Below are 26169 nucleotides of genomic sequence, written 5' to 3'. Positions count from 1 at the left end.
AGAATCTAAGAATATGATCAAATGAAATTAAAATGAGATTTTGAGTTCTATTTTACAAATAATCTGCTCCTGAAACAAACTCCAGAGGTATTCCAAGGTATTTTTCCAACAGTGAAAAACAACAAACAAAACCAAAGCAAACACTTCCCATCTGCTGAATAGTTCTATTTGACTAAGTACAAATATGGAAAACTACCAGAAATGAACCAAGTGGGTACAGGGCTGGCGTAAGGCACCATTTCTAACTTCTTTTAAGTTTCACACAACTGTAATGACCTGATTTGCTGTTACAGAATCACAAGATGTATTTTATTTCTGCACCCATGATTCAGGAGTAAAAAAGAAAAGCTTCACCACTACAACTGCTCAGACACCTTCTCAAAGTGGATTTCCCACCTGGACTTCACCTTTGAATTTGCTCCCTCAAGAAAATCTGGGGAATGTAACATATTAGTAATTAGCTGCCTTTCTGTAATTCAGTTACAGAGTGCCCTGTGGCATTTATGAAAACAAGAGATCCATAAACCCCATAAGATTTAATCTGAGATGAATGTCTACAGAGCCTGATGTTCAAAAGTGCCATGCAACAGGGGTTTCCTGTGAAACCGATTGCTTTGGTAGTCAAGACCTCAAAGCCATGTTTCAATCTTATTGTAAGGCTCTACGTGAATATACAGAGAGATTTAAACTGTCACTGTGGTTACGTTTTGGCACACAACTTTCTGTCATGGTCAGAGGTTCAGATTTTGGGAGTCTCCACAATATATTTTGAATTTTTAATTTAATAATATAAAATCCTCTGTGTTCCACCAATCAAAAAAGTGTTTATGGAAAGAAAGAATGGTCTTCTAGCCTATTTGTGACAATTAATGATCTCTATCCAAAAGTAAATAATGGGTTATCAGTGAAGAAAGCCTGTACAACAGAAGGGCTAAGATATGCAATACGGATATTTAGTTTTCAATTCTAAGAATATTAAACTAATTTCCACAGTTCAGAGTTTCTCAAAACCTGGGACGCAATCTTTGGAAAAGCACAGTGTGCTGGAGTTACAGTTCCTTTACAAACACTAGATGGCATCAAAGCCCTCTTATGGGCATGCCTTAAAAAAGGACTCCTTCGTCCCTGCTATGCTGTCCCGACGTCCACACACCTCACCAGCACAAGCTGGCAGAAGCTGGAGCCGCGGCGGCTGTGGCACAGCATCCGAACAATCGGGAGAGAGCCACTCTGAAGTCACATCTTAATACGCAGTATTTTTATGGAGATCAGAAACGTGTATTTTAGAGTCTGGTGACAGTGAAGCAGAAGGGTTATCTGCTAGGAAGCTAAATACAGCATGCAGTAAGAAAGGGAAGGAAAAAGGAAAAAAAAACCCAAACAAACCAAAACAAAGGATCTCTGTATCCAGGACAGTAGCAATTTTTGGTGTTGCAGGGGGGAAAATAAGTGGTATTTGCTGTTGAAGTTGTTATCAGTAGGAGCATCTTGCAAGGAGAGGCTTTTTTTTTTTTTTTAATAGTTAACTACAGTTTTGAATTGGTTTTGATTTGTTTTTTAAAAACCTGTACAGCTATGAAGTACAAGGTTCCTGTGGTCTGATTCATTACAAAACAAAACAGGTTACCCAAGGGTCTGCCATGCAGCATTAAACAAACCTCGTTCTACTCAGGAGGCTGTTCAAAGCTTTACATTTGTTTTATTGGAGGGGTGGAGTTTAAAAAAAAAAAAAACAACCAACCAACCAACCACAAAACTATATCCACAACCCTTTAGAGTTTCTCTTAGCTCCCTGCAGTCCACTAGGACTGTTGGAAGTTACACTTTCAGGTACACATAGATATGTTGGCATTTAGGTTAGCTTTCAAAACAATAACGCTGTTAAGTAAGCATTCAAGAATCTCAAATTAAGTGTAGCAGTAAGGCAGTTCATATTAATGTTTTAGCAAGGATCAGTCATACAATCACACCAGCTGATTTCCAGAAGTCTTGAGGCACAGTAAAATCTATTTCAGTTCTGCTGACGGGAAGACAGAAAACACCCCACACAACAGAGGTAGACTTAGAAGGCCAAACATATGCACAGATCCACTTCTTCGCCTTGTGATGAATTAGCCCTCCTTTCTGAGAGCGTGGAAGACAAGTATTTGTTAGTTCTTTGGTGCTACTATGAAATTGTGCGGAAGTGATGTGGTATTAAAAGCAGACAACCGATTTTGTTCATGGCTTGACATTAGACTCTTCAGGCAGGTCTCAGCAGTCCAGTTCTGTATTCTATAATACAGCAGAAGCGAGCAAAAAAAGTAAATAGCACAGACTGGCGGGGGGGAGGGGAGCGGAAACAAACTAGAAAAAACAGACCATGTTTTTGAGTTAGTATTCTCAATCTATTCGACTTTAAGAAAGTGCTCCTCCAGAGTAAGGCAAAAAACTGTATCTTTCTTCCCAAGCAACACAGGATGTCAAAAAGTAAAACTGCAACTGCTTTACAGAGTGAGCACAACACTGACAGAAACAGCGTGGACGGTGCCCCAGTTCCCTGTACACCAGCCCAGCCCCGCGCCTGCCCAGCTCCCTGCCCTCAACTAACACCCGTGCTGGGCACATCTGTGCCCGGGCCCAGCGCTGTGACACTACACGGGAGAACGAAGACACAGCTCAGCTCTCTCCTCTCCTGCTATGGCAAATGGTTTCACATGCAGCTTCTCCGGCAATTTCACACGGACAGCAGCAGCTGTGTCCTTGTCAGACCCAAAGAAAGAGTCTTTCTTCCCAAAGCAGCGATGTGCCACCCCCAGTCTGCTGCATCCATACAATGATTAAAGACACCTCTGCAAAGGCTTCCTGTTAAAAGAACTAACAAAAAAGCTAGTATACTAAGGGCAATGTTTTGGGCTTTTTGTTTTTGTGGGTTTTTTGTTTGTTTGTTTTTTAAAGTAGTGTGATCTCTAAACAATTAGCCCGTTGACATAAAGTATAAAATACACAGCAGCTGTTCTCTAGATAGTACTATATGCTGGAAGCCTGAGTGCAAGGAGCAAAGTCTTCATAGAACACAGAGTTTTAACAGTGCAGGTATTGCTGAAATTTCAATACAAGGGAAAAGGGAAACTCTCTCCTCTCTGCCTACCTGTATGGCTAGAAAAGGTGGCACAGGAGGAATGGCAACTATCATGCAAAGTTAAACATAAAAACTACATCTACCTTATTTTCCTAACCCTATTTCAGTTGCACCAACACCCTGACGCTCCCGTGTTATTCCATTCCAAAACACATTCAATGTAGAAGACATACATTAGGGATGTAGTATTTTATGAACTGCAGACTGCAGCTACTGCACAAATACACTACTGCTGAGTCAAACTAACATTTGATTTTCTGTTTAGAACAGAGCAATTGCGCTTTCTGCAGTCACTGTTTTTTAGCAGGAATGCCTCCGGTGCAAGACTTAAGTAGCAGCAGAGTGCTGCGATATTAAAAAGCAAAATATTCCTCTAGTCTACAAAGAGCATTAACTTCATGAGGCGTTCAGTTTAGAGAACAGAATGCAACGCAACAATGATCTTAACCTTCCTTCAACTTTCCACAACTTTAACTACACCTTACCAGAAAAAAAACAACACTGAAGTGAAAGCCCCACCTGAAAAGAAAAATGGAAGTTATTATCTGTGCTGTGTACAAACCAATTTTAATGTCTACAGGGTACTCAGCTTCTTAATGGCCACTTTCCTAGTAACCTCAATACTAAGCTCCCTCACATGCACTATTTATTTTAAACCCTGGCCTTCATCTAGTGCAAGCTGCAATTCACGTGAGCAGAAATGCGCCAGGTCTTTTCCAGATCCCAGACACAAGTTGTACATACTGCAGCAGCAAGGGTATCTTCCGAAGTGTCAAAGTCTGATATCTGAACTGCGTGTGGAAAAGAAATGCCTCTTCAAATCGTGTACGCACAGCAGACTGAAACACCATCCTTGGCTTACTAAGAGCAAGTTTGGAAGGCCACCTAATGCCCAGCCTGTAGACAACCATAGAAGAGACTGTAGTGAGTTCTGACTTATTTCTGTATTAACAGATCACCAGCAGGAGAACTGAAGGAGAAAACTAGAGACAGTGAGACCATTCCTGATAAACAGAAAAAAAAAAGCGTACTAAAGCAATCAGAATATGCAAAAAGGTAAAAGTGCAGGCACTAACATTTTCTGTTACCCTCAGCCTACATAGAGAAGTTTACAGAAAGTGACTTAAAAAGCGTTAAGTCATGACATGCTTAAGTTTAGCTAAAGAATTATGCAGATTACTGAACTGCAAGACAGCATACACAGATTACCTGAAGATTTATTCAGCTTTGCTGAAAATACAGCAGTAGGTTTTTTCTTTTCTTTAACAGAAGCAGCTTCTCGCTCAGCTTCCTTCTCAAAGGTTTCTGGTTTTACTAGACTGACTATCTCTTTTTCAGCAGGTAAAGGTGAGGTATCTGTGTCTGGTAAGGACATCATGGATACTTCAGGCACTTCTCTGTCCACAGCCTCCAAGGACTTTTTCAAGGCATTAGTATCTTCCTCAGCTTTTACTTCTACATTCTTTATAGAGAGATCACAGGGTAGCTCTGGGCAAGGCAGCTGCCTGTTCTCACCTTTGATCGCCTTACCAATCTCTTCACTTTCATCTTTATGCATTACTTCTCTGTCAGTGGCTTCTGCCACAAACTCGGGAGCGGTTTTAGGATGAGCTAACATCACAAAGTCTTCTTCCATTGGGACTGGGGAAGACTCCATGGGTGAGAGCGCTTTGTTGTCTCCTAGTTTTGGTTCCATAGCAACAGATACATCAGCTGAATAAGCCATAGCTTTCAGCTCTTCCATTTGAAGAGGAATCTTCTCTGCCTTGGCTATTTTTGTAGGTGTTGGCTCAGACGGCACAGCAGCAACAATTTTGGAAGAGTCCAGTTCAGGTTGGAAAGACTCCAGATAAGGCTTGCCTGTGGCAGCTATTGAATCCACCAGTCGTTCTTCACGTTCATCATCAGTTACAATATTCTCAGTTGATTTACTTTTTAAGATGAGGGATGGATCTTCACTCACTTTCTCAGTAAAGTCAGGTATCACCTGGCTATTAAACAAGTCCGATTTTCCAAACTGCGGAGACAGTTTTTCAACAAGTTCCTTGTGTTCAGGCACATCCTGAGAAATGCATTCTGTTATTGGCATCTTTGAATCATCTGTAAAGGATGGAGAAGCAGATTCACCAGAGACCTTTGTTTCCTTAATTAAGTCACATGCAATAGATATATATGGAGTCTCTATATCTTCAGGACTGGCACTACTCTCATGATCAGGTTTTTTAAATGCTAGCGTCTCTTTTGCTTCTTGGGCTTGTGTCAGTGGTACATTCGCAGCCTCTTGGTATGAGGGAGGTTTTTCAGCCTCTTCTTTTACATTCTCATAATTAGCAGTAGGAATAAATGTTTCTAATGGGGAAGCTTCGAGCTGCACAGCAGATGCTTCTGCACCAGCAGTCCCAGTGCTCACTGGGGCTTCCATAACAATATCAGGCAATATTGGCGATGGAGCAGCTTCTGACCCTTCAAATGAGGGACAGAGTTGCATCACGGGTTTCAGAGTCTCTGGTACTGACTCGGAGGTTTGAACTAAATCAATCTTTGTTTCATAAGCAAGTTTTGTACACGCCGCATCATGCATTTCACTTTCATATGCTTCTTGTACTAGATCAGGAGTAAGACCTTCAGGCATATTAGCTGCAGCGTCAGATGGCACTGTTGATATACTCTCTGTTTTAGCATACTCAGCTTCCTGGCCTTCCTGCTTGCCAACTGTTCCAGTGCTAAAGTCGCCTTGTTCTGGGCTTGTCTGAGCTTTCATTTCCGCAATTTTTTTCTCATCATCGGTTCTATTTTCTGAAGTGCCTTTCTCTAGTGGAGAAAGAGGTTTGACTTTGTTACCATCAGGACTTATAGAGGATTCAAATTTAGTACAAGTGATGTAACTCTGCGAAGGTTCTTTTACAGCTTCTGGGGTACTTGGGAAAGAGAGATCTTTAGCACTGCCTTCACTCTCTCTTTCATAATCCTTATGCACATCCAGCGTATCTACAGCATATTTCTCATCTAAAATGCTTTCTTGTTTGGCATCTGTCTTACTTCCAGCATCCTCTCTCATGCTGCTCAGTCCGTGACTAGCACCTTTTACTTCCCATATTGGCTCAAATGGTTTAAAATATGCATATTCCTCTCTCCTAAGAGGGTCTTCTTTCAATGCTCCTTTTTCGCCATCATCACCACCTCCGTATTTGTCTTTGTTATAAAAGAGATCTTCCTCGTTTTTCTCAAACGAATCTTGAGGAGTTTCTGGAGATATTTTCAGCTGCTCTGCAGGCATTTTCTCCAGATTAGGTAATTCTTTAGGGCCCTCTAGCTGCATTTCATTTTTAGCTTGAGATAAAATGGCTGCTTCTGCTTTAGCAAATGCAGGTTCCGAGTATTTAATTTCTGAAATGTCTTTTTCATTTCCCTCCGCAAGAAATGGATTTCTTGCCTTTTCCATACTCTCTTTATAAACCTCACTTGCATTTTCTTTGTAAATGCCTCTTGCAGGTAATCCATCTGAGAGCGTATCAAAGGCTGAATGCTCTTTAAAGGAATCAGCTGAGATAGGAGAGAAGGAGTGAAGAGAAGGAGCAGTATCAAGTGGGACTGCAGTAAAATCCTCTTGACCAAGCGACTTAGTGCTAACTGGCTGCTCCTGCAAGTCCATAACTTTTTCTGTGACCGTGGACAGAAAGGAAAGTTAGAGAATGCAAGTGCTCTTAAAGTCAAAGCAAACTTTCATGACAGGCTCACATGATGTTAGTTATTAAGAGGTTCTTCCAAGTTCTATCATAAATACTATTAGCCATTAAAACAAAGTATCAGTTAAAGTATGCTATTCTATTTCACCACTTCTAGCAGAGAAGTATGCAAGAGGCTAGAGAAGCAGCAACTTTATGCAGCGCAAAGATCACAGTAAAGCTGAAGATGCCAGACAAGTACAGAGCATCCAAGCATAGCAGGCCATATTAACTAAGTGAGAGAGGGAGGGTCAGGTGGCAAGGAGAGACAGAGAGAGGGTTTGTGTATATGCTTGTGCATAAACACATGCACAAACGTGCATGCCAGTAAGAAGTCTTTTTTTAACATTTTTTTTAAACGGGAACTTGGCGGACAGCGTAGCTAACAAAAAACCACTAAAAAAATCACAGAGGTACAAATTTTACTGCAGAAAGTTACTATGTATTAAATCTTTCTGCTAAATCAGTAAAGCAACTATGCTTTGATGTGTTAACCTGTTAATAACTTCTCTCCTAGATCAAAGGTCCAAGAATTCACAGATGGCTGTAGCTTGTTTATAAAACAGTTTACCATGTAAAGAAATGAATGCATATTAAAATCTTGAATAGATCAACTGAAAAGTCAAAACTGAAAAATGCAATAGAGGCTATTCTTGGACCCATGCTGACTTTTAGTAAAGGCAGACTAATCAGAAAGAGTTAATGAGATCAGATCAGAAATGCAGGATGTATTCAGACAAAGGTGAACAGAAAGAACTTGCCTGCAGAGGAGTGCATCAGAGGCGCAGATGTAGCGGGAAGAGCAAAAAGGGTCTCATCTGAAAAACAAATAAATAACCTCAGCAGAAATAAAGGCTAGATTGAAGAGGGGAGAAAGCACACAAGTAGTCAGTTCCCACTCAATCAAACAGATCCATAGCCAATATCTACACCCACAGAGAACCACAGAACTAAATACAAGCCGGGTAATTTGAGAGAGGGAACGCCCAGAATTCTCTATTTACAATGGGATCTTTACTGAGGCACGCTCCAAGCCAGGGACCAGTCTTAGGGTAAGATACACCACAGCTTTTTATTTTCATTCTTCAAACTTCCACGCGTACTGAGCAACTACAGTGTCTCCAGCACCAGAAAGAACACCTGCCATTAAGGACAGTGTGTCAGTGTCAATCAGCTCACTTTGTCCAGAGGGTCTCCTAACGCCAACTAACTTGTGCGAGAACAGCAGCGATAAGGAGACTCAACGAAAAATTGTGAAAAGTTAAAGTGATTAAAGTAAGCTTAGAAACTCCACACGAACAGAGCACTGATCAGGCATTCTGATACTGATCAAACTGGTAACAGTACTGCACTATTTGCTTCAATCAAATTGGTAACAGACTGCACTATTTGCTTCATGTCTTTACTATTTTTGTGTTGTAACGTAAACAAGCTTCCAAATGAAGCCATTATTTTGAAAGCCTACTTCGGCATGATCCAAGGGGCATATTTTGCTTTGCAGAGTAGTTTTTTGTTGGTTTTTTTTAACCTTAATATTTCACCAGACAATCCCAGCTCTCCAATTTCCACTCAGAGAACTAAGTAAATCTAAGAAAGAATACCCTTCTCCTAAGCTAAGGAAGACACCCTCCTTCACCAATGCATGATGGTGAGAAGCCAGACAATCCCAGAGTTTCATATTGCACATTATCTGAAGTAAAAGCATACAACTGCGACATTTTACTAAGCTGCATGAAGCATTTAATGAAAAAACAGCCTAGAAGCACCAATACCAGGCATCATTAAGGAACCAGGCCAAATCAAAACCAGTCCATCTCTGGATTTCTGTGTCAGCAGCAGTATTTTTCCCAGGTCCATTGTGGCTTGTTGGCGTTACGTTAAGGTAAATATATTTCATTCTGAGGAGTGCATAAATGTTTCAAATTAAGGCTGTTAAAAAATATTTGCAATTTACATCAGTTGTACTAGAATGCAAAAATTATATTAAAGCATTTCAATTAAATTATGAATTTACAGTACAGACATCAACAACCTTTAGTTTTGCTATTTGCCTGGACAAAAATGACTATATGAACTTTTTTTTTTAAATTAAAAGCAAAGAAAAATAGAAGCAATTGATTTTAAAAGACAAAAAATGAGAAATATGGTAGACCTGGCAGCACTTACATAATAATTCAGTAAAGCAAAGCATTAAGGTAATTTTTGTTGAACCATGACTTTCTGCAAAAGCAATGCCACTTCGAGATACTCATGACCTGTCTGGCTTGCTCAAGTTAATCCCACCAGCAGTTTTCCAAAATTCAAGTCTCCTCACAACCAACATTTCCCATCACAATATACAGTCGGTTGGTTTGGTTTTCTTTTGCAGACCATTGCTATCTTCAAGTGATGTTTATAACCCACAAAATATGTCAAGACATAAGAAATGAAGTTGGTAAAGTTGGTAATAAAGTTGGAGTGTAGGACTCAGTATTTAGAAGCTTCCTCAAGTCCTGCCAGGCCAAAAGGATTTCTGTTCCATTTTCTAGAAATTACATTTTCCCATTAAGGACCACACAGAGAGAAACCTCAATTCTGAAGACATTAAACCAGTGGCAGCAAAAGCTTTTAAGGCCAAAAACCACACTGGAGAACAACTGATCAATATGTGACACTAAGTCACAAAACTGCAACGTTCATCTGTACGCTGACATGACGTATGGCTTTTATTTCAGAAGAAGCTCGACTCGCATGCTCTGGCTCAGTGGGATCTCTTCTGCAAGAGGATTGCTCACTAGGGGCCCACCACCCCATGAGACAAGTCAGCAAGTCACCTGGTTTGGAGAGCAAAACAAGGGGCTTCGGTGAGAGTGCCGCTTGGGACTAATCAGTCCAGAGTGGCTCTGTCTTCCTCAAAATTAGGCTTTTAGCAGTAATATCAGAAGTTTTTCCTTCAGTTTCTAGTGTGCCTGCTACATCTAGGGCTACAGTTGGACTTTAGATTTTAGGCTAGCGAGCCTTAGGGTTTGCACCAAGCAGCAGCACACTCTCCTCTTCTCTCAACATTATGCCTAGATGGACCAAGCAAGCAACACCTGACCACAAATGTAGAACTGTGTCCCTCTACGTGTGTACTGGATGCTTATCCTGCTGAAATACCTAATCACTTGTTGGTTAAAGGGAGCAGTAGCGTCCACAAACTCCACGCCTGAGCCTGTGTCAATCTATCACCTCATCTCTTACCCACATGTGGCATGATCCCCTTGGAGCACTGCACACAGACACCATGTCCAAACCCTCAAGGGACCTGTGATGTGGCAGTTCACCAGGAAGGTGGTAACAGAGACTACTTCTCAGCCTGTACCTTCCCTGAAACCACGTGCTGTCACCTCCTCCAGGTTGTGCCAAAGCAGCATAACGTCTGTTTGCTGGAAAGGGTCTACACTTTGGAGCAGAGGTCAGGTCCCTGATGCTTTCTCTCCCCTCTCAAGACCCGATTGTGCGGCATGAAGACAGAGAGCCCAGACAGCGCAACAGAAAGGGGTCTCACAGGGAAACCAAGAACAAGTCAATGGAGTGGAGGTGCTGAGAACATGGAAATAAAAGAAGGGCAAAGAAAGAATACAGAGCCCACTGGGAAAAAGAGGCAAAGAGGAAAATACACAACAAGCCCCTGAAGGTGCAGTACACTTGCAGCAATCTCTACAAAAAATTCTAGACTTAAAATCTTTTGAATACTTCTCAACCCCAGAAGAGAGAGGTTTTGGCCTCTGATGAGGAACACTGGTTTTAGGAACATGGGCACTGATTTTTTCAGTGCTCCATTAAGACAGAACAATGCAGAAACTCCTTCTCAGGTTTGGCTTCCATTTACTCAACACCAAAACATACAATAGCTATGCCAGTCACTGAATTCCCAGGTCCTCTTAATGGAAGGATATTATGCCCACACCCAAACTTTATTTTCCACGCGTAGCTGGAGTGTGAAAAGTGATTACATAAAAGCAGTATTTCCTAACCAGCCAAGGAGAACCACCCACTTTCCCTCCGCCCACCTCAGAACGGCATTTCTTCCTGCTGAAAGGATGAAGATACAAGGACTTTTTCCTGCTCTAGGCCCTGCATAACACCTCCAGGCAAGCAGGGAGAACAGAGTAGAACCTCTGCAACTCTCACATCAGCATAACTGCTGAGAGCATGTGAACCACCCGTTCTCTTCTAATCGTAATTCCAATGACATGGTGAAAGGAATGGTGCTTTTTTTCAGCAATGACATTCACATTGAAAAGTCTTAACCTCTGATGTTGGGAGGTAGAAACCTTTTAGAAACAGAACTCTGTGGGTGCTTTTGTAGACAAGGGAAAAAAAAAAATAAAAATGCAGCTGCATCTATCAGACCGTTGCCTGGCACACAGCAAGACTGCCAGGCTGAAAGGCATACCACAAGGACCTGCACGGTACTTCATCCAAAACTTGCAGAGAAGTCTAGAAAACCAGCTGCCTCTTCCCACCCATGGCTCAAGAGGTAGCGCTGGTAACAGCTTACAGATGTAATAAAGTTTTCTAATAAAGTACTATGTTTAGTGGGATAACTTCACTTGTAAAAGAAGTGTGAGGTGGACAGATCACTGAGGGTGGCTTTTCCTATTTGCACATCAATGGCAGAAATTAGGTAATTGAAACAAAGTAGTACACTACTCCTAGAATCAAGTAAAAAAATTCAGAATGTATCAAGCTTTAAGCAAGATTATTTTCAAGTAAAGGTGCATATCCAAAACTCCTTTCTTGACCTACAAAGTGGGCCTTCGCTACAGCAAAGCTTCATCCAAAGATATAAAGAAAATCTAGGTAAACAAGTCTTCAGTTTTTACAAATCACAACAACAAAAAATATTAGTAAGGTAAACTGCTCAATTACTATTTCCATCAGAAGACAGATTTTGTTTCATGAAATACAGAGGAATGAGACCTCCAAATGACCTCTTTCTGTGATTCTGCGTGAACACTAAGTCTCCAGGAGAAGAGAGTCTTTACTCTAAATTTTATCTGCCAAAAATCCATAAGGAGGCAGGTTAGTAACCTACTCTCAGCATTACAGTTAAGAAAAAGGCAGATCTGCTATTTGTGAATGGTACTACTTTATATTAGTTACTGAAGTAGTCCCATCAATGGCTTTTAAAGAGAACTTTATAGACATACTCAACCTTGCTCAGGTGATCTTATTCAGTAAAATACTAATATTGTATTCAAACATATACACCCACGCATTACCAAACGCATGACTACAGTGTGCCTAACAAGAAAGTTAACAGTTTTGCTCACTAGCACACACTCCAATGTCCACATATACGAACATTCCCCTGAAGTGAAAGGAAAAGCATTTAAGAAACAAATGAACAAAGTGATGCACAAAGTGATTTATTCTGGTTGCAGTCCTATTTTTAACCAAAAACATTCTCAAATTTTACCTTGACTTTTTGCAAATTCAATATTCCCTAGAAAAAACAAAAAACCAAAACAAAAACCCACAAAACCACACACAAACAACCCTGTAGCTTCTCCTTTCATTAGCACAGACTTTCATACTTAAAACTTTATCTTATGGATTCAGCTAAAACATGAGCTTCACCAACAAAAAATAGATTTCAGTTTTGTTTAAAAATAAAAAAACCTTGACACCAGCATGACAAAGAGGTGTCCTTTTGAACTCAGTTTTGCTGACTGTCCACTAACACCACTAACTGGTGTTGTTACAAGATACTGATATTAGCCACATAAAACTTTAAATTTAATATCAAAGTTTTGGATAAAAGGCAGAGAAATAAATGGAGGGAGATCCCCCAGACAACTAAGAAAGAAGTTAGTAAAGTTAGAAAGTACTAAAGTTAGTAGTAAAATGAAAAAGTAGTCAACTGACAATTCCAAGAAAAGCATTTACGAAAAACTGCCTTTTCTTTCCCCCTCAAAAAAGCCATACTTGCTAACAGAAAGCAGAGGACTTTAGTCACAGAAAATAAGAGCTCAGAAATAACACGTTCTATCCTTCATCACTGGATTTTTGGATACCTTTCCACCTGCTCTTGCATGTGACTCCTTCCAAGCATCAGGTCTGTGGTAAGGTAGGTTTGCTGTTCTGATACTCTCCTTATTTTTACCTATGAGCTTAGCATTGGGAAAAAAAAATTCTAAATATTTTATTTTCTACATATAAACACAGAGTAAACTTCATCCTGATGCAGTTCAGCTTTGGTAGGAGATTGTATGAGACTGCTAGTTGGCAGTTTCAGTCTTCAGAAAAATGAAAAAATATTTCCCAGATTAGTTTACTGGAAAATGTACGCTGTTCTAAAACAAAAAACAGTTGGCAAAAATAAAGTTTAAGAATCCACTTCACCTTTGCATATTTAGAAAGTGAGCAAAATGCCTAACGAACACAACAGGGACTGCTTTTATCGTACAGACCTACCACAATGGGACACTGATTCTGAAGGGCCTCTCCTGTTAATATAAATATTTAACAAATAGAAGAAAACAGGGCAAAATTAGTACTCAAAGGAACAGCATCTGTGACCAGACTCATACGTAGTGTAAGAGTAACATTTGCAGCAATACCTTTAGGACAGATATGAAAGAGAAATTGCCTGCTTCTTCAATGCACTGAGTTGTTGATTTGTCCACAGTGGAGACTGCCCCAAGCAGCGTTTCTCAATCTCGAACCGTTAGCTAAGCGAAACATACATACGTAGTACTACCATGAAGTTTTACTCTTTTACACATTCAAGAACTACAAAAACCTCAGGGCTTTTGCAGAGCAATGCAGTACACCCTCACACTTCATAACCATGGGGAGGAACTGCCATGGTTGGGGTTTTTTTTCCCCTCCTGTGTGCATCGATATCAAATTATTACGAGTAAATTGTTAACTCTTGGCATAAAGAGTGAAAGACAACACACCTGGCCATTTAAAAGTTAAATGAAATTACTTCAAGGAGAGTCAAGTTCTTGGATGCCTAATTCCTACTCCAGAGTAAATAAGGGCACACAACTTCACAAGAATTTCCTGAGAAAAGCAGCTGCCTACACAAACTCCATTTAAGTCATCTCCTGTTATGATGCAATTGTTCTAAATATGGTATTTCACCAAATATTTAAGGCATTAACGATAAAGAACATTAACTATCAATAGCATATTTTCACATCATTAGATCAAGCTGCAGAGCCACAGCAAATAATTAGGTTTCCTCATTTGGCTCTTTTTAGTTTTATATGTAAGTTTATAAAGAGAAGTTTCTTCCAGTTTAGGAAACTCAGACTGTAAACTGCTTGGAAATCTTTGAGGAAAGTACACAAGCTGCTACACAAGATGGAGACTGCTGAAGATTTACGTGAAAACAGGAGCTCTAGTTTTAACATCTTGAGGGTATCAGAGCTAGGATCACAAAAGGATCCAAGAGTTTTGATTATTAACAGAGGCAGCTGTAGGTCGTCTCAGGTCTTCACAGAAATTACTGCAAAGTGGTATCATGCATCACTTGCAGAGCGAGTTGCACTATGCTGCACAGCAGATTTCTTCCATCTATTTCAAGTAACATGAAATGAGAAAACAAACTCAAAACAAGCATTTCAAACAATGCTTGCTGCTTTAAATAGTCCGTTTATGGAAATACGTGTATCCAGCAAGAAGCAAGTACTTTTTTATTGTCTAAGCAGAAACCTATAACCAAGCTGGTTTAAGGAAGTTTTTTTTCCAATATCATTTTTACATGGTCCAACTTGCAGCAACTTTTCCTCTTTTGGAAAAATTACATTTGAGGTGAGTTGCTCAGCAAGGCAGATACTGTAAAGTGTACAATGACAGAGGTAAGGTATATGCCATTTCATCTTCTTTTGATCAGCTATAGAGTAAAAAGCAAGAAAGACGGTACCACTCCCCTGCAATACCCAACTGCCAACCAAAGCAAGAACAGATGGACAAGGAAGATACATTAATTCTGGCTCTGCTACAACTCTTTCCATTACAATTCCCAGATTGTCAAAATAAGTATGCACTACAACCATGGTTTTTTTAAGACCCCATTAAATACTTCAGACACGTAACCACCAGCCTCACCTCACTCTTGCAAACAAGCATTTTGATCGATAACACTATAGACAGGATCCAAGAGGCATTTCAGAGGATGGCTCTATAATGCCACTTCCTATCAAATGCCCCTCATCCGTATGAGTGCCACCGTTATCTCCTCAGAGCAGGGACAGAATTTTATCTGGCATATTTTGTTATTAAAAGTAAACGAACAAAGAAAAAAAGTCACATACATCAGCTCCAAAGAAGCCTTCATTATTCTTATACCAAGTATAACAAGAGAACAAGGAATTCTCCGAAATGAGACACACATACCTATCACGGACCAGCAGTCCACAGTGGCTCACCATGAGGAAAGTTAAATCCTCTGAAGAACAAAGATAAACCATTTGGCTTCTGAGCATAAACTAAGCTCACAGAAGAGGAAGTGCCACATAGATTAACGGTGCCCTGAAGGCCCGTGCCTTCTCCCCCAAGAGTATCAACTGACAGTAATCACCTAAATTCTGTCTCTTTACAGAGTTCACATCAGGTGGTGGGTAAATACCTCCAATTAATAAAGTCAGGTGGCCACAATAATCAACTTCAGCTGTCCACAGCCCATCTCTGATGACTTGAAATACAACTATATTTCATATATAAATCACAAATATATTTAATAGCAAAGCTTAGAATGAATTTAGAACAATGTCAGACATGCACATTCACAGTCACCAATTTAATTTATTTTGATACATTAATTAAAAAGAAAGAAGCAGAAAGAAACAATCTAGTCAGCTGCAAACACGTGTCCAGCTAGATATGGCTTTAAAGATAAGTATTCAGTCTTGGACAATATTTGTAATAAAACAAATACTAGATAATTCCTCTAAAAACTAAATAAGGCTTCCTTCAGACCCAGACTCTTTATAACCATATGTTGAAGTAACAAACAGAAATTTGGGTTCTGGCAGTGCCACGAAGCAGAAAAATATAATAATTACAGCAGAACTTATTCAAAGACAGGAAGTCTAAAGAGCCATGAAAATCCTATCATTATGCAGACATTATCCAATTTAATTTTGGAGACTATACCAATCATAAGATTACCTTTCACCAATTTGTACAGATGGAATTTTTCTCTGCTTTCACCACAATTAAACAAATCAAGCAGCATTTAGATTATCAACTTTATCATTGTGGAAGAATATATTTTAGTCTTTAAACTAAAATTAATCTTTAAATTGGAATTAATCTTTAAAGAACATAGAAGAAATGCTACTGATTTCTTTTAGCATCTATTCCCAACACATTACCTTGCGTGACAAGCCTCTGACATATGAGCTTATAGTCTGTAAAATAAAAACAAGTAGATGCATAAGATATCTTTATCTCAAAAGAGAAAAAATGATACCTGATACCCTCCTCTTCAACAGAGATCATCAGATATTTAACAGCACCACTTCCTGGGTTGCAACAGATTTTGGTCAATACAGGTTTTAGCTATCTGCTTCAATCTGTCACTTTGAAACAACTCACACGGGAAAACTGAGCTTCTTATCTAGCAATGTGGTCTTTTAAAGAAAACTTGTGTTTAAAACACTAGAAATTAATTGCTTTGCCCTTTGAACAGCGTTTCTCAAGCCAAAGGCATGAATACTTGAAGACCAGGCTGAAGAGCAAGAATGACGTGACCTTTCTTCAACCTCTATCACGTGCATCTTTCTGCTTCCTTCCGACCTTGCTTGTTCCTTTTCCTTTCAGTTCTGCAGCTACAACCTACTTTTGAAGGCCTTGCACATGCTCTTTCATCTGTTTTACGTGGCATTCATTTCCATCTCACACATAAAGGACAGAGACGGACAGGCATTAAGGAATTTTATCTTCTGTCAGAAAAGAGGGAATAGCAGAGTTCAAGAAAAACTGTCACAAACCAGTAATGACGGGATAAGCAGTAGGATTTTGACATTAGACCAGCAGCATCTCAGTCTTGTTTCTTCTCCATTAACGTATTCTTCCTAGCCAACGAAGTTGATGACATGATTGCCGCGTTTATTAAAAACTGCAAGTAAAAGTTCACAGTACATTGCTAAGACACAAATCAAGCCTTCCAGCAAAACCAGGGAGGGTCAAACTGGTATTCCTAACAATTCCACGTGCGTGTGAGCAAGTAAAAAAAAAAAAAAAGTATGCTGTCTTCATACATCAGAAGGCAATAAATGGAGACGAACCCATTAAAAACCATGAGGAAGAATATTAATTTAAAAACATCTCTAACTTAAAATCTTCATATTTTGACAGCTACAGTTAGTAGCAGATTGATTATTTCCACTTGAAAGATACAAACATTCTACTGAGATAATTCTACTCTTTCAGGCTTTGTGAATATTAATAAGCCCATTATTTTATTGCTATTGTAATAGCTCTTACGGATGGAAATACCAATTTTAAAAGCTATCCACCAAATGTACGTCATAGGGCTGTAGTTCAGTGATCTCAGTGCTAGCTGTACTGTGCTGCCGGTCTTAGAAAACATTATGCAGTGTTTTCAAAGCATAAACAGGAGTAATTGCTATTTTAGATCATAAAACAAGAAATAAAAAACCCACCTGAAAACATACTTGACTGTTCTACTTAGAATAGGTCTCACAGTTCACTGTTTTTTTACTTGGTAATAATAGCTTTTTTTCTTTCGTTTCTAATGCAGCTTGATAGTTACACAATTTTCCTCCTACTTCACGCACAAGCGTTTCAGAATATCTCAGGACAATTTATCTGTAAGCTACATGTTGCTTTACATTTTCTAGCCAGCAAAAGACCAAGAATTATTTCCTTGCTTACAAAATATCTAGAACCTGAAAGACATTTTCAGATTGAACTATGCATTGCTAATTTTTGTATCTGAGCTTTGTAGTTGCTATAGTAACACACCAGCTCAAAAAAAAAAAAGTTTATTTCATTCAAAATATTAACAGGGAAAAGAAAAACATAACCCAAGCACACCAAGACATGCCTCAAGTTGTAGGTTAACTGCCCTTTGTTATTCTGGTACCTTCCCAGCTCACCAAGGCCAGACTACTCTGATGAGAGCTACCAAGCGGTTGGGTGTGGCAAAACGGACACTGAAACAGGAAATCAAAGCCACTAACCTCCCTCAAAATTGGGTGTCAAGCAGCAAAGACCCCACAGGATTCTAACAGCGTGGGAAAACCGGTCTCCGGGGTTAGAAGAAGGATGCCTATATGCCTTCTGCTAAGTAGCCAGTGCTACTTAGTGCTCTCCAAAATCCTCATCCTCCCCATCTTGGGCAGTGGAGGAAGAGAAAGGAAAAGTGAAAATAACATCCTCACAATACACCAACCAGAAAGTTATACTAGAAAAGTGCACCGCAAATTGCTGAACTAACACAAGACGCATCTGCAAGCCACTTAGAAATCATATTTTTGCCAATCACAGATCTACTTTAAGATTGCCTTTTCACCCTGCCAATTGCCAACAGCTTATTTCTCTCCTCGTGAGCTGCAAGGTTTGAGTCACTTGGCCTTAGGCCTTTATAGTCCAACAACCGCTCATTTCTAACCCATCTATCGATCAGCTGTTACAATAGGACTTGACACTTTCCTGGCAATTTTGTACCAGTCAGCAGGACAAAAACACTGACTGGGAGGCTTAAATGTTGTCCTCGACTTACAGGAGTTGTTTTGTTACTGGTTATCTGTGAGATAAGAAAGAGGTTCAGTGCTCACCAATGGAGATGCAACTGGGTGGACAAGACAGTCGTCACTTTCATAGACACACTGCAAACTTCCTTATGTACAAATAGGGAGGAAGGGAAAATAGGGCAAACAAGCAGTAGTTCTTTGTGGCTCCTAACTTGCAGTTTGTAGGATTTCATCTCCAAGGGGAAAACTCCCAACACAATTCAAAACTTCCCTGAGGGCTACATCATGATACGGTAGGTGGAAGCTGTGCGGTTTTATCCTGGAAAGCAAGTCAAAGGGTACACATGCAAAGCAAATACACTATCAAACATGGCAGGACTATCCTTGCACATACTTCAGGTTAACAGAAGAAATAGCTGTTTTGCCTTAGAAACTTATACTAGCTGAATTACAAAGCAGGCCCCCCGTGCACGCAACAATAAATAAAACCAAATAAATAAAGTGATCCCTTGTTGAACTCACCTAGATGGGAACACAAAATACAAAACCGAAGATACTAGCTTTACTATACCAGTCAAATTGCTGGTTACTCTCCTCGACATATGTCACTATAACGGAAACTGTGTAGTAGAAAAAAAATTACATTCTACCTTTGATATACCTAGGTTATGACCACCTCCCTTTGCAGCTTTACTGACTACATTTGGGAAGAGAAAAAATCTTGCACCTCAAAGAAACACTGAAGATCAGCGGCAATATATTTTAATAAGTGAAGGGTGCAAATGAAAGTCACCAGCGGTAGTATTCAAGGACAGCTATAATTTTACCAAGTCATGCTGCATTCTGTCCTTAAAATCCACACAACTCCTCTGTATGTGTCTATGCACACATAGCAGCACACCAGAAAACTCAGCAACACAGGAAAAAAAAAAAAAATATCTGAGGAGCATATATGCTGCTTTAGAATTTGTACAAAACGCAAATTACAGGATCTGCGTAACTCCACTGTGGGACGAAAGGTACACTCTATAGAGTGAGCAGAAGCAGGTATAGATCACTCCATCTAATCAGCTTGGTGAAGGTCAACTCTAATACAGAACAGTCTGTGTGCTTCTGGTACAGCTTGGGCCATCCCTGCTGACCTCTGCTTGACACTGTCTGGCACATAAGCAAACTGTTCATGAAACCTCTCCTCACCATCGATGAATTAAAACCAACTCCTATAAAACTAAATGGAAAAACACGACTAATTAATAAACTGACCCTTCACAGCATTTGTGTACGTATCGAACCGTGGCCAAGTTGCAGGCAACTGACACATACGGAGAAATCTTCGTTCACTTTGGATGCTAGTCTGTGGCCAATACGGTGGGTTTATTATACGGGTTTCTTATAAGTGCAGTTGAACTTCAAAACACAACAGTGTCTTCCAGGGAAGTGATATATGACCTCCCTTTAAAAGCAGGATCTAGCGCTGCTAGGATCCAGGGCTTTAAAAATGGAAAGCAACACCTTATCATAATTTACTGAGTAATCTTACTTTGGACAGATAGGAAAAGAAAGAAAAAAAAAAAAGAAAAAAGAGTGCATTGTTTTTACCATGTACAACTACCTCAAATTTACTTTTCTTTGCACTGTATGTAAATTTAGGCCATCGAAATATTAAAGTAGCAATCTTTCAAGAAGAACTGTAGTTTTTACTATCCACATAACAGTGAGTAGCAAAAAAAAGTGTCCAGGAGAGTCTAAGTTTTACTGCAGTCCTCTTACTTGTTTTCTTCTCCAGCAAATATTTATATTAGCTCTTAAGAAGGCAGGCTGCTGATACACAGCCAGAGACTTGCATTACAGATAATTATGTCACAGTCTCTTGTAACAATAATACTGAATACTCCGAAGTACGTAACTAATAGTAATTACAAAGATTTACTTTTTAAAACACCTCCAGATATACAAATAATACATTGTAATGGGCCATCAAGTAGTCCATGCATTTTCTCTATTGTTACACTGACAAAAAGCAGCATCATGGCCTACTGTTGCACATAAAAGAATCCCTACTATTCTTCACTTGCTACAGGCAGTACTATTTTCTCCTCTTGGAAATAGAATTCCAAAGTTATTTACCTCAAATCCTCACTAAAGCAAAGCCTTAATTTTAAATACGAAGGGAACAGAACCTTTTCAAAATTTCTGGATTGTGAACTGCAGTTCTTCACTTATACCTTAAACTCATACAACAGCTGGAAGTAAATGAAACCCTAACTCTCCAGATGAGAGGGAACCATTGCAAACACGTGGCTATCCACACCACAGTCACCCTGCCACAAGTTGTGGGCATCAATCTGATTTTGCCAATTTCACAGCAAGACTGAAAGTGAACTAATTTGAACCCAAGTTAGATATTGACTGAGATAGTTTTAACAGTATTACTAGTGCTGGTAATTAGCAGTATTAACCACCTGCTAAATACAAAAATAAAAAAATACTAGATGTTTAAATGGATGCTCAACACGCTCAAAACTAAATACTCCTGCATCTGAGAGGACCGAAGTATTCATGACAGAAGTAGACGATGCTTTTATCAAAATAATTTCTTCTCATCTAGTAGTATCAAGTACTTGAGACATACCCTCTAATATCCCAGCCCATCATTAGATGAGCATTATGGGTTACAACACCTTGTCTTTGGAAACCAGGCCTCCCAGAGATGACGGCCCTCACTTCAAAGCTCTAAATTAATCACTGACAAGTTCTGTCCCCTCAAATTAGGTCTTATAAAATAACTCTTTGACACCACTCCTCAGCTACACTACCCAATTCTCACATGGTTAGGTTTCCTCTACTCTATTAGACAAGATATATTTCAGGAATTATTGTGCTCCTTGCCTTACCCTTCAGGGATCAGGGAGAAGAAAAACAAATCAGCTCTGGAAATCACACTTTTATCCCAACTTTTCAAAGCAACAGTAAGATTTGGTTGATCCTGTTCCTTCCATTCTGTTCTGCTCAAGCCTTCCATGGCTCCACTCAAATAACTTGCCTAGAAAAATATCTGTTCACCCATCACATAGCATCCCTCCTCTTAAATCTGTTGCAAGTTTTTGTCAGCATCTGCCCTCCAAATGGTGGAAATACATAAAAATTTAAAAAAACCTCCTCGGTATATTGCTACACGGAGAGCTACCAGAAGAACAGAAAAAAAAAAGCAGGTTTCATGAAAGCTCAGCTAACCATGAAGTCATGTCACATATGTAAATAAAATTAAGTTCAGGTTAAACAACAGGCTTTCTCATTGTTCCAGATGCTTTTTTTTTTTGTAAATTACATCTCGAGTATCATGTTCACTCTTACCATGACATCAAGTTATTATTGAAATCCTGCATCTTTAAACCATACACAACATAACAAATATGACAACAGCAACGACTATAAGAAAGCACCATCATGACAATGAGGCGCCTTGATTTGTTAATTTCCGCTGTTTTAATGACCTCACGTTAGCTCCTGTATTTTACACTGAGCAAAAGGGGAGCCAAGGCACGATCGCAATCCGCATGCAACACGTTAGTCACGCCGGGTCAGCTCCTGCAATAGCCCTTGCAAGGGGTTTGGCACGCCGGCAGCAGCGTTTTTTGAACTCGAGGTACCCCGGCATTGAGGGGTGATCCCCTCAGACAAGCCTCAGGTGGCAGCTACGGCCGTAGCTGCGGCCACCCAGGAGGCACACGGGAGGCTGACATTTTCCTCCCAGCGCTGCCACGCCTACAGCGGAGCGCAGCCTGCGCGCCTTTTGTGCTCCCGCACGCCCTCCACCACTTTAGCGTTCCCTCTCGGGGATTCAGACTCGCCGTCCGGAGGCGGGGCGCGGCGCTCCCCACAAACCGGGGCTGGCCGCGGGGCTGCGGGCTCTCCCGGGCCCGCAGAGACGCCCATCCCACTCGCCTTCCTCCGGCCTCCCCGCCTCGCCACGGCAGGCCTAGGAAAGGCGGCAGCCGCTGCTCTTGAACTCCTCTCCCTCGCCCCTCCCAGCGAGGTGATTTGTTTAAAAATGAGTAAGATTACAGGCATCCGTATTTCCCCTCCTCCCCCGCGCCCGCCAGCCGCAGGGCTGCCCGGCGCCCCCCACGCCCAGCCCCGGAGCCCGACGCGTCGGGCCGCCCCCCGGGGTGAACCGTGCCCGAGATAACGCAGCCAGGTGACAGGGAAGCGGCAGCTGCGCCTCAGGGTGGGGTGGGGAGGGGGAGAACCGGGCGGGCGGACGCCCCCCGCCCCGTCCCCCCCCACCGCGACGCGGCCGTTGCCAGGCGGCGGCCCATGTGCGAGGCGGCGCTTCGCCCCGCCCGCCATTAGCGTAACACAGAGGGGAGGAGGAAGGAAAGAGAAGAAATTTTTAGAAAATAAAATAAAATAGGGGGAGGGGGAGCCCTTCTTTCCGCACGAGCTGCGGCGGGGCCGCAGGGAGCGGGGCCGCGTCCCGACGCGGATGAGGAGAGGGAGTGATGCCGCAGGAGGCGGCCGAAGGCCGGCAGACAAAGGGAACCTCACGGCGGCGCCGCGACGAGCCAGAACCGGAGCGATTCGGGCGGATGCGCCCGGCTGGGAGGACCGCTGCCGCCCTCCCCCCCCCTGCCCAGGGCGGAGGCACTTACCAGCCGAGCCGGAGGAGGACCCTCTTCTCCGGTGGGCGGCGGCGGCCGGCTCGGGCGGCTGGGGCTGAGCGGGCCGGGCGAGGTCCGAGGGCTGCTCCTGCGCGGGGGACGGCGTGGTGGCGGAGGAGGAGGAGGAGGAGACGGCTCCCGGGGGGCTCCAGCCGGGCTGCGGTGGCTCTGGGGCGGCGGGGCGGGGCGGCTCGGCGGGGCCGCCGAGGTCCAGCAGCTGCGGCGGCCGCTCCTGCAGGGCTGCGGCGGGCGCCGCGGCGGGCTTCCTCTCCATCACTTCCAGCTGCTCGTCGAAGTCTTCGTCTTCTTCCTCCTCTTCCTCTTCCTCCTTCTCGTCGTCGAGCACGAACTGGTAGTTGAACTGGGGCTGCTGCGGCCGCGCCGGCCCGGAGGAGGAGGAGACCAAGGGCGACTGGTCCATCTCGTCCATGGTGCCTGGAGCTGGCGGAACAATGAGTGCGCGGCGCTAGGGCTGTGCCTCTGCCGACTGTGGGGGGAGGGCTGGGGTTGCGCCGCCGCTGCGGGACCTGGCTCCCACGCCCTGTTGAGTCACCGCTGGGGGAGGCGGCGGGGCGCGGCCGCCGCGGCGCTGAGCGGCGGCGGCGACGGCCAGTAGGAACGCGAGGAGGGAGCGGGACGGCCAATGAGGCGTGGCGCTGGGGTGCGGCCGCCTCATGAATATGCAGCGTGTGGGCGGGGCGAGAGGGGACGGCGAAGTCGGGTAAAGTTCAGCGCGGAGAGTGCGGGGTGGGGCCCGCGTTTGGGCTTCCCGGGGAGTCGGGCTGCGGGGTACGCGTCGGCTGTAACCCGGTTTGTCTCACCGTGGATGCGACCGAAGGGTCCCGGGGCACCGCAGGGGGTGAGGCTCCTTCCCTGTGCCGCTCCGGCATCGCGCCGATCCTCACCTCTTGGGTGGGTGGAGCCGGTCGGCGCCTTCCTCCGAGGGCAATGGAAGTTTTAACCAGAACGCCATGCAAAACTACTTACTGTGTCTGAAAAAAATAGACCGGAGGGGAGACATTTTCAACAGAGACAAACGTGTTTAACCACTCGTATGGGTTTAAATCGGCCATCTGAACAGATCTAGCCATCTCTGTAGAATGTGAGTTGGGCAACTTGTGCAGGAGGCAAATGGCAGCTTGTTCACAAAGCAAAAGTTGGCGTATGCCGCCGTGCTAGGGTCTGGTGTGGTCTCTTGCTTTCTGCTCAGAGACGGAACATTGGCCGAGCCCCTGAGGGTAACACTTTAACTAAAATGGTGTATATTTTGATGCAATTTTCACCCACACAGCTACCACAGTAAGACCAAAAGGTCTTACAATTCTATATTTAATATTCTTCCAACATTATTATGGATTTTTAACCCACAGATGATTTGTTCTCCCACATGCGGCTGTATAAAGGGATCAGTTCATGGAAACACTGACAGCAAGCAAACTGCAAGCTCAGTGCGACACAAGGCCTTAAGGAAAAGAAACAACTCTCCTGCCACTTACGTTTGGCCATGTCAGATACAGCGTATGCAAAGATGGATATTCAGGTGGGACGTCCCATTAAGCAGAATGACTGATGACACCCTGGCAACAGGAGAGGTTCCTGAGTGTGCTCTGTTCAGCGTACCCAAATGCATGGAGGGTGGCTGCATTTCATACTGCAGAGGGAAGAGTCTCTAGCATGAAACTTGGGTTAGATCTCCAGCATTCGGGGACTTTATGAAAAACAGGATGGCAACACAGAAATGGAATTATGTCAGTTATCCCTGAATGGTATTTTTGATCTGGTAGAAATGGTGGGTCTTGACTTGGAGGATCACAGTCCAAGATCTCTGCTGTAACTCCAGTATCAGCACTTCCACTTCACTGAGCCAGTAATTAATTTGGTTCATAGAATCATAGAATGGTTTGGGTTGGAAGGGACCTTAAATATCACCTAGTTTCAACCGCCCTGCTGTGGGCAGGGACACCTCCGACTAGACCAGGCTGCTCAAAGCCCCATCCAGCCTGGCCTTGAACACTTCCAGGGATGGGGCATCCACAACTTCCCCGTGTAACCTGTTCCAGTGCCTCACCACCCTCACAGTAAAGAATTTCTTCCTAATATCTAATCTAAATCTCCCCTCTTTCAGTTTAATACCATTACTCCTCATCCTATTGCTCCACTCCCTGACAAAGAGTCCCTCCCCATATTTCCTGTAGGCCCCTTTTTAGGTGCTGGAAAGGTGCTGTAAGGTCTCCCTGGAGCCTTCTCTTCTCCAGGCTGAACAACCCCAACTCTCTCAGCCTGTCCTCATAGCAGAGGTGCTCCAGCCCTCGCATCATCTTCAATGGCTATCCGCTGTACCTGTTCCAACAGGCCCATGTCCTTCTTGTGCTGAGGGCTCCAGAGCTGCATGCAGTACTCCAGGTGGGGTCTCACCAGAGCGCAGTAGAGGGGCAGAATCACCTCCCTGGACCTGCTGGCCATACTTCTTTTGATGCAGCCCAGGATGTGGTTGGCTTTCTGGGCTGCAAGCACGCATTGACGAGTCATGTTGAGCTTCTCATCCACCAGGACCCCCAAGTCCTTTTCCTCAGGGCTGCTCTCAAGCCATTCTCTGCCCAACCTGTATTTGTGCCCTGGATTGCCCCGACCCAGGTGCAGGACCTTGCACTTGGCCTGGTTGAGTTTCATGAGGTTCACACAGGCCCACCTCTCAAGCCTGTTCAGGTCCCTCTGGATGGCATCCATTGTGTCTACTGCGCCACACAGCTTGGTGTCATCGGCAAACTTGCTGAGGGTGCGCTCCATCCCACTGTTCGTGTTTCCGACAAAGATGTTAAACAGCACTGGTCCCAGTACTGACCTGAGTCTTCTTTTTACTTATTTATTGCTACCCAGTGTCTTACACCAGCTGCCACCGTGTAAGTGCATGCAAAGAAAATCTTAACAATACTCCCTCTCTTTTCCTACCAGCTAGTCAG

The 26169-nt window shown here is 42.7% G+C and overlaps 1 protein-coding gene across 3 annotated transcripts in view; it reads right to left on the bottom strand.

Annotated features, from left to right (window-relative positions):
* RTN4 (reticulon 4) overlaps positions 1–23776 on the bottom strand; it is a 49614-nt gene extending 25838 nt beyond the window's left edge. Inside the window, exons 1-2 of one of the 3 annotated variants that reach the window (XM_054194468.1) lie at positions 23201–23776; positions 7608–7664 (exon numbers count right to left, since the gene is read on the bottom strand). In XM_054194468.1, the coding sequence (XP_054050443.1) occupies positions 7608–7664; positions 23201–23639 (496 nt within the window). In that variant the 5' untranslated portion in view covers positions 23640–23776. Of the gene's footprint in view, positions 1–4330; positions 6782–7607; positions 7665–23200 lie in introns of those variants that run through there. The other 2 variants (XM_054194469.1, XM_054194467.1) reach the window with 2 other exon arrangements.
* Between the last annotated feature and the right edge of the window lie 2393 nt (positions 23777–26169).

Source organism: Rissa tridactyla, chromosome 3 (genome assembly GCF_028500815.1).
Source record: "Rissa tridactyla isolate bRisTri1 chromosome 3, bRisTri1.patW.cur.20221130, whole genome shotgun sequence".
Taxonomy (NCBI): Eukaryota; Metazoa; Chordata; class Aves; order Charadriiformes; family Laridae; genus Rissa; species Rissa tridactyla.
This window is presented reverse-complemented; position numbering and strand designations above follow the sequence as displayed.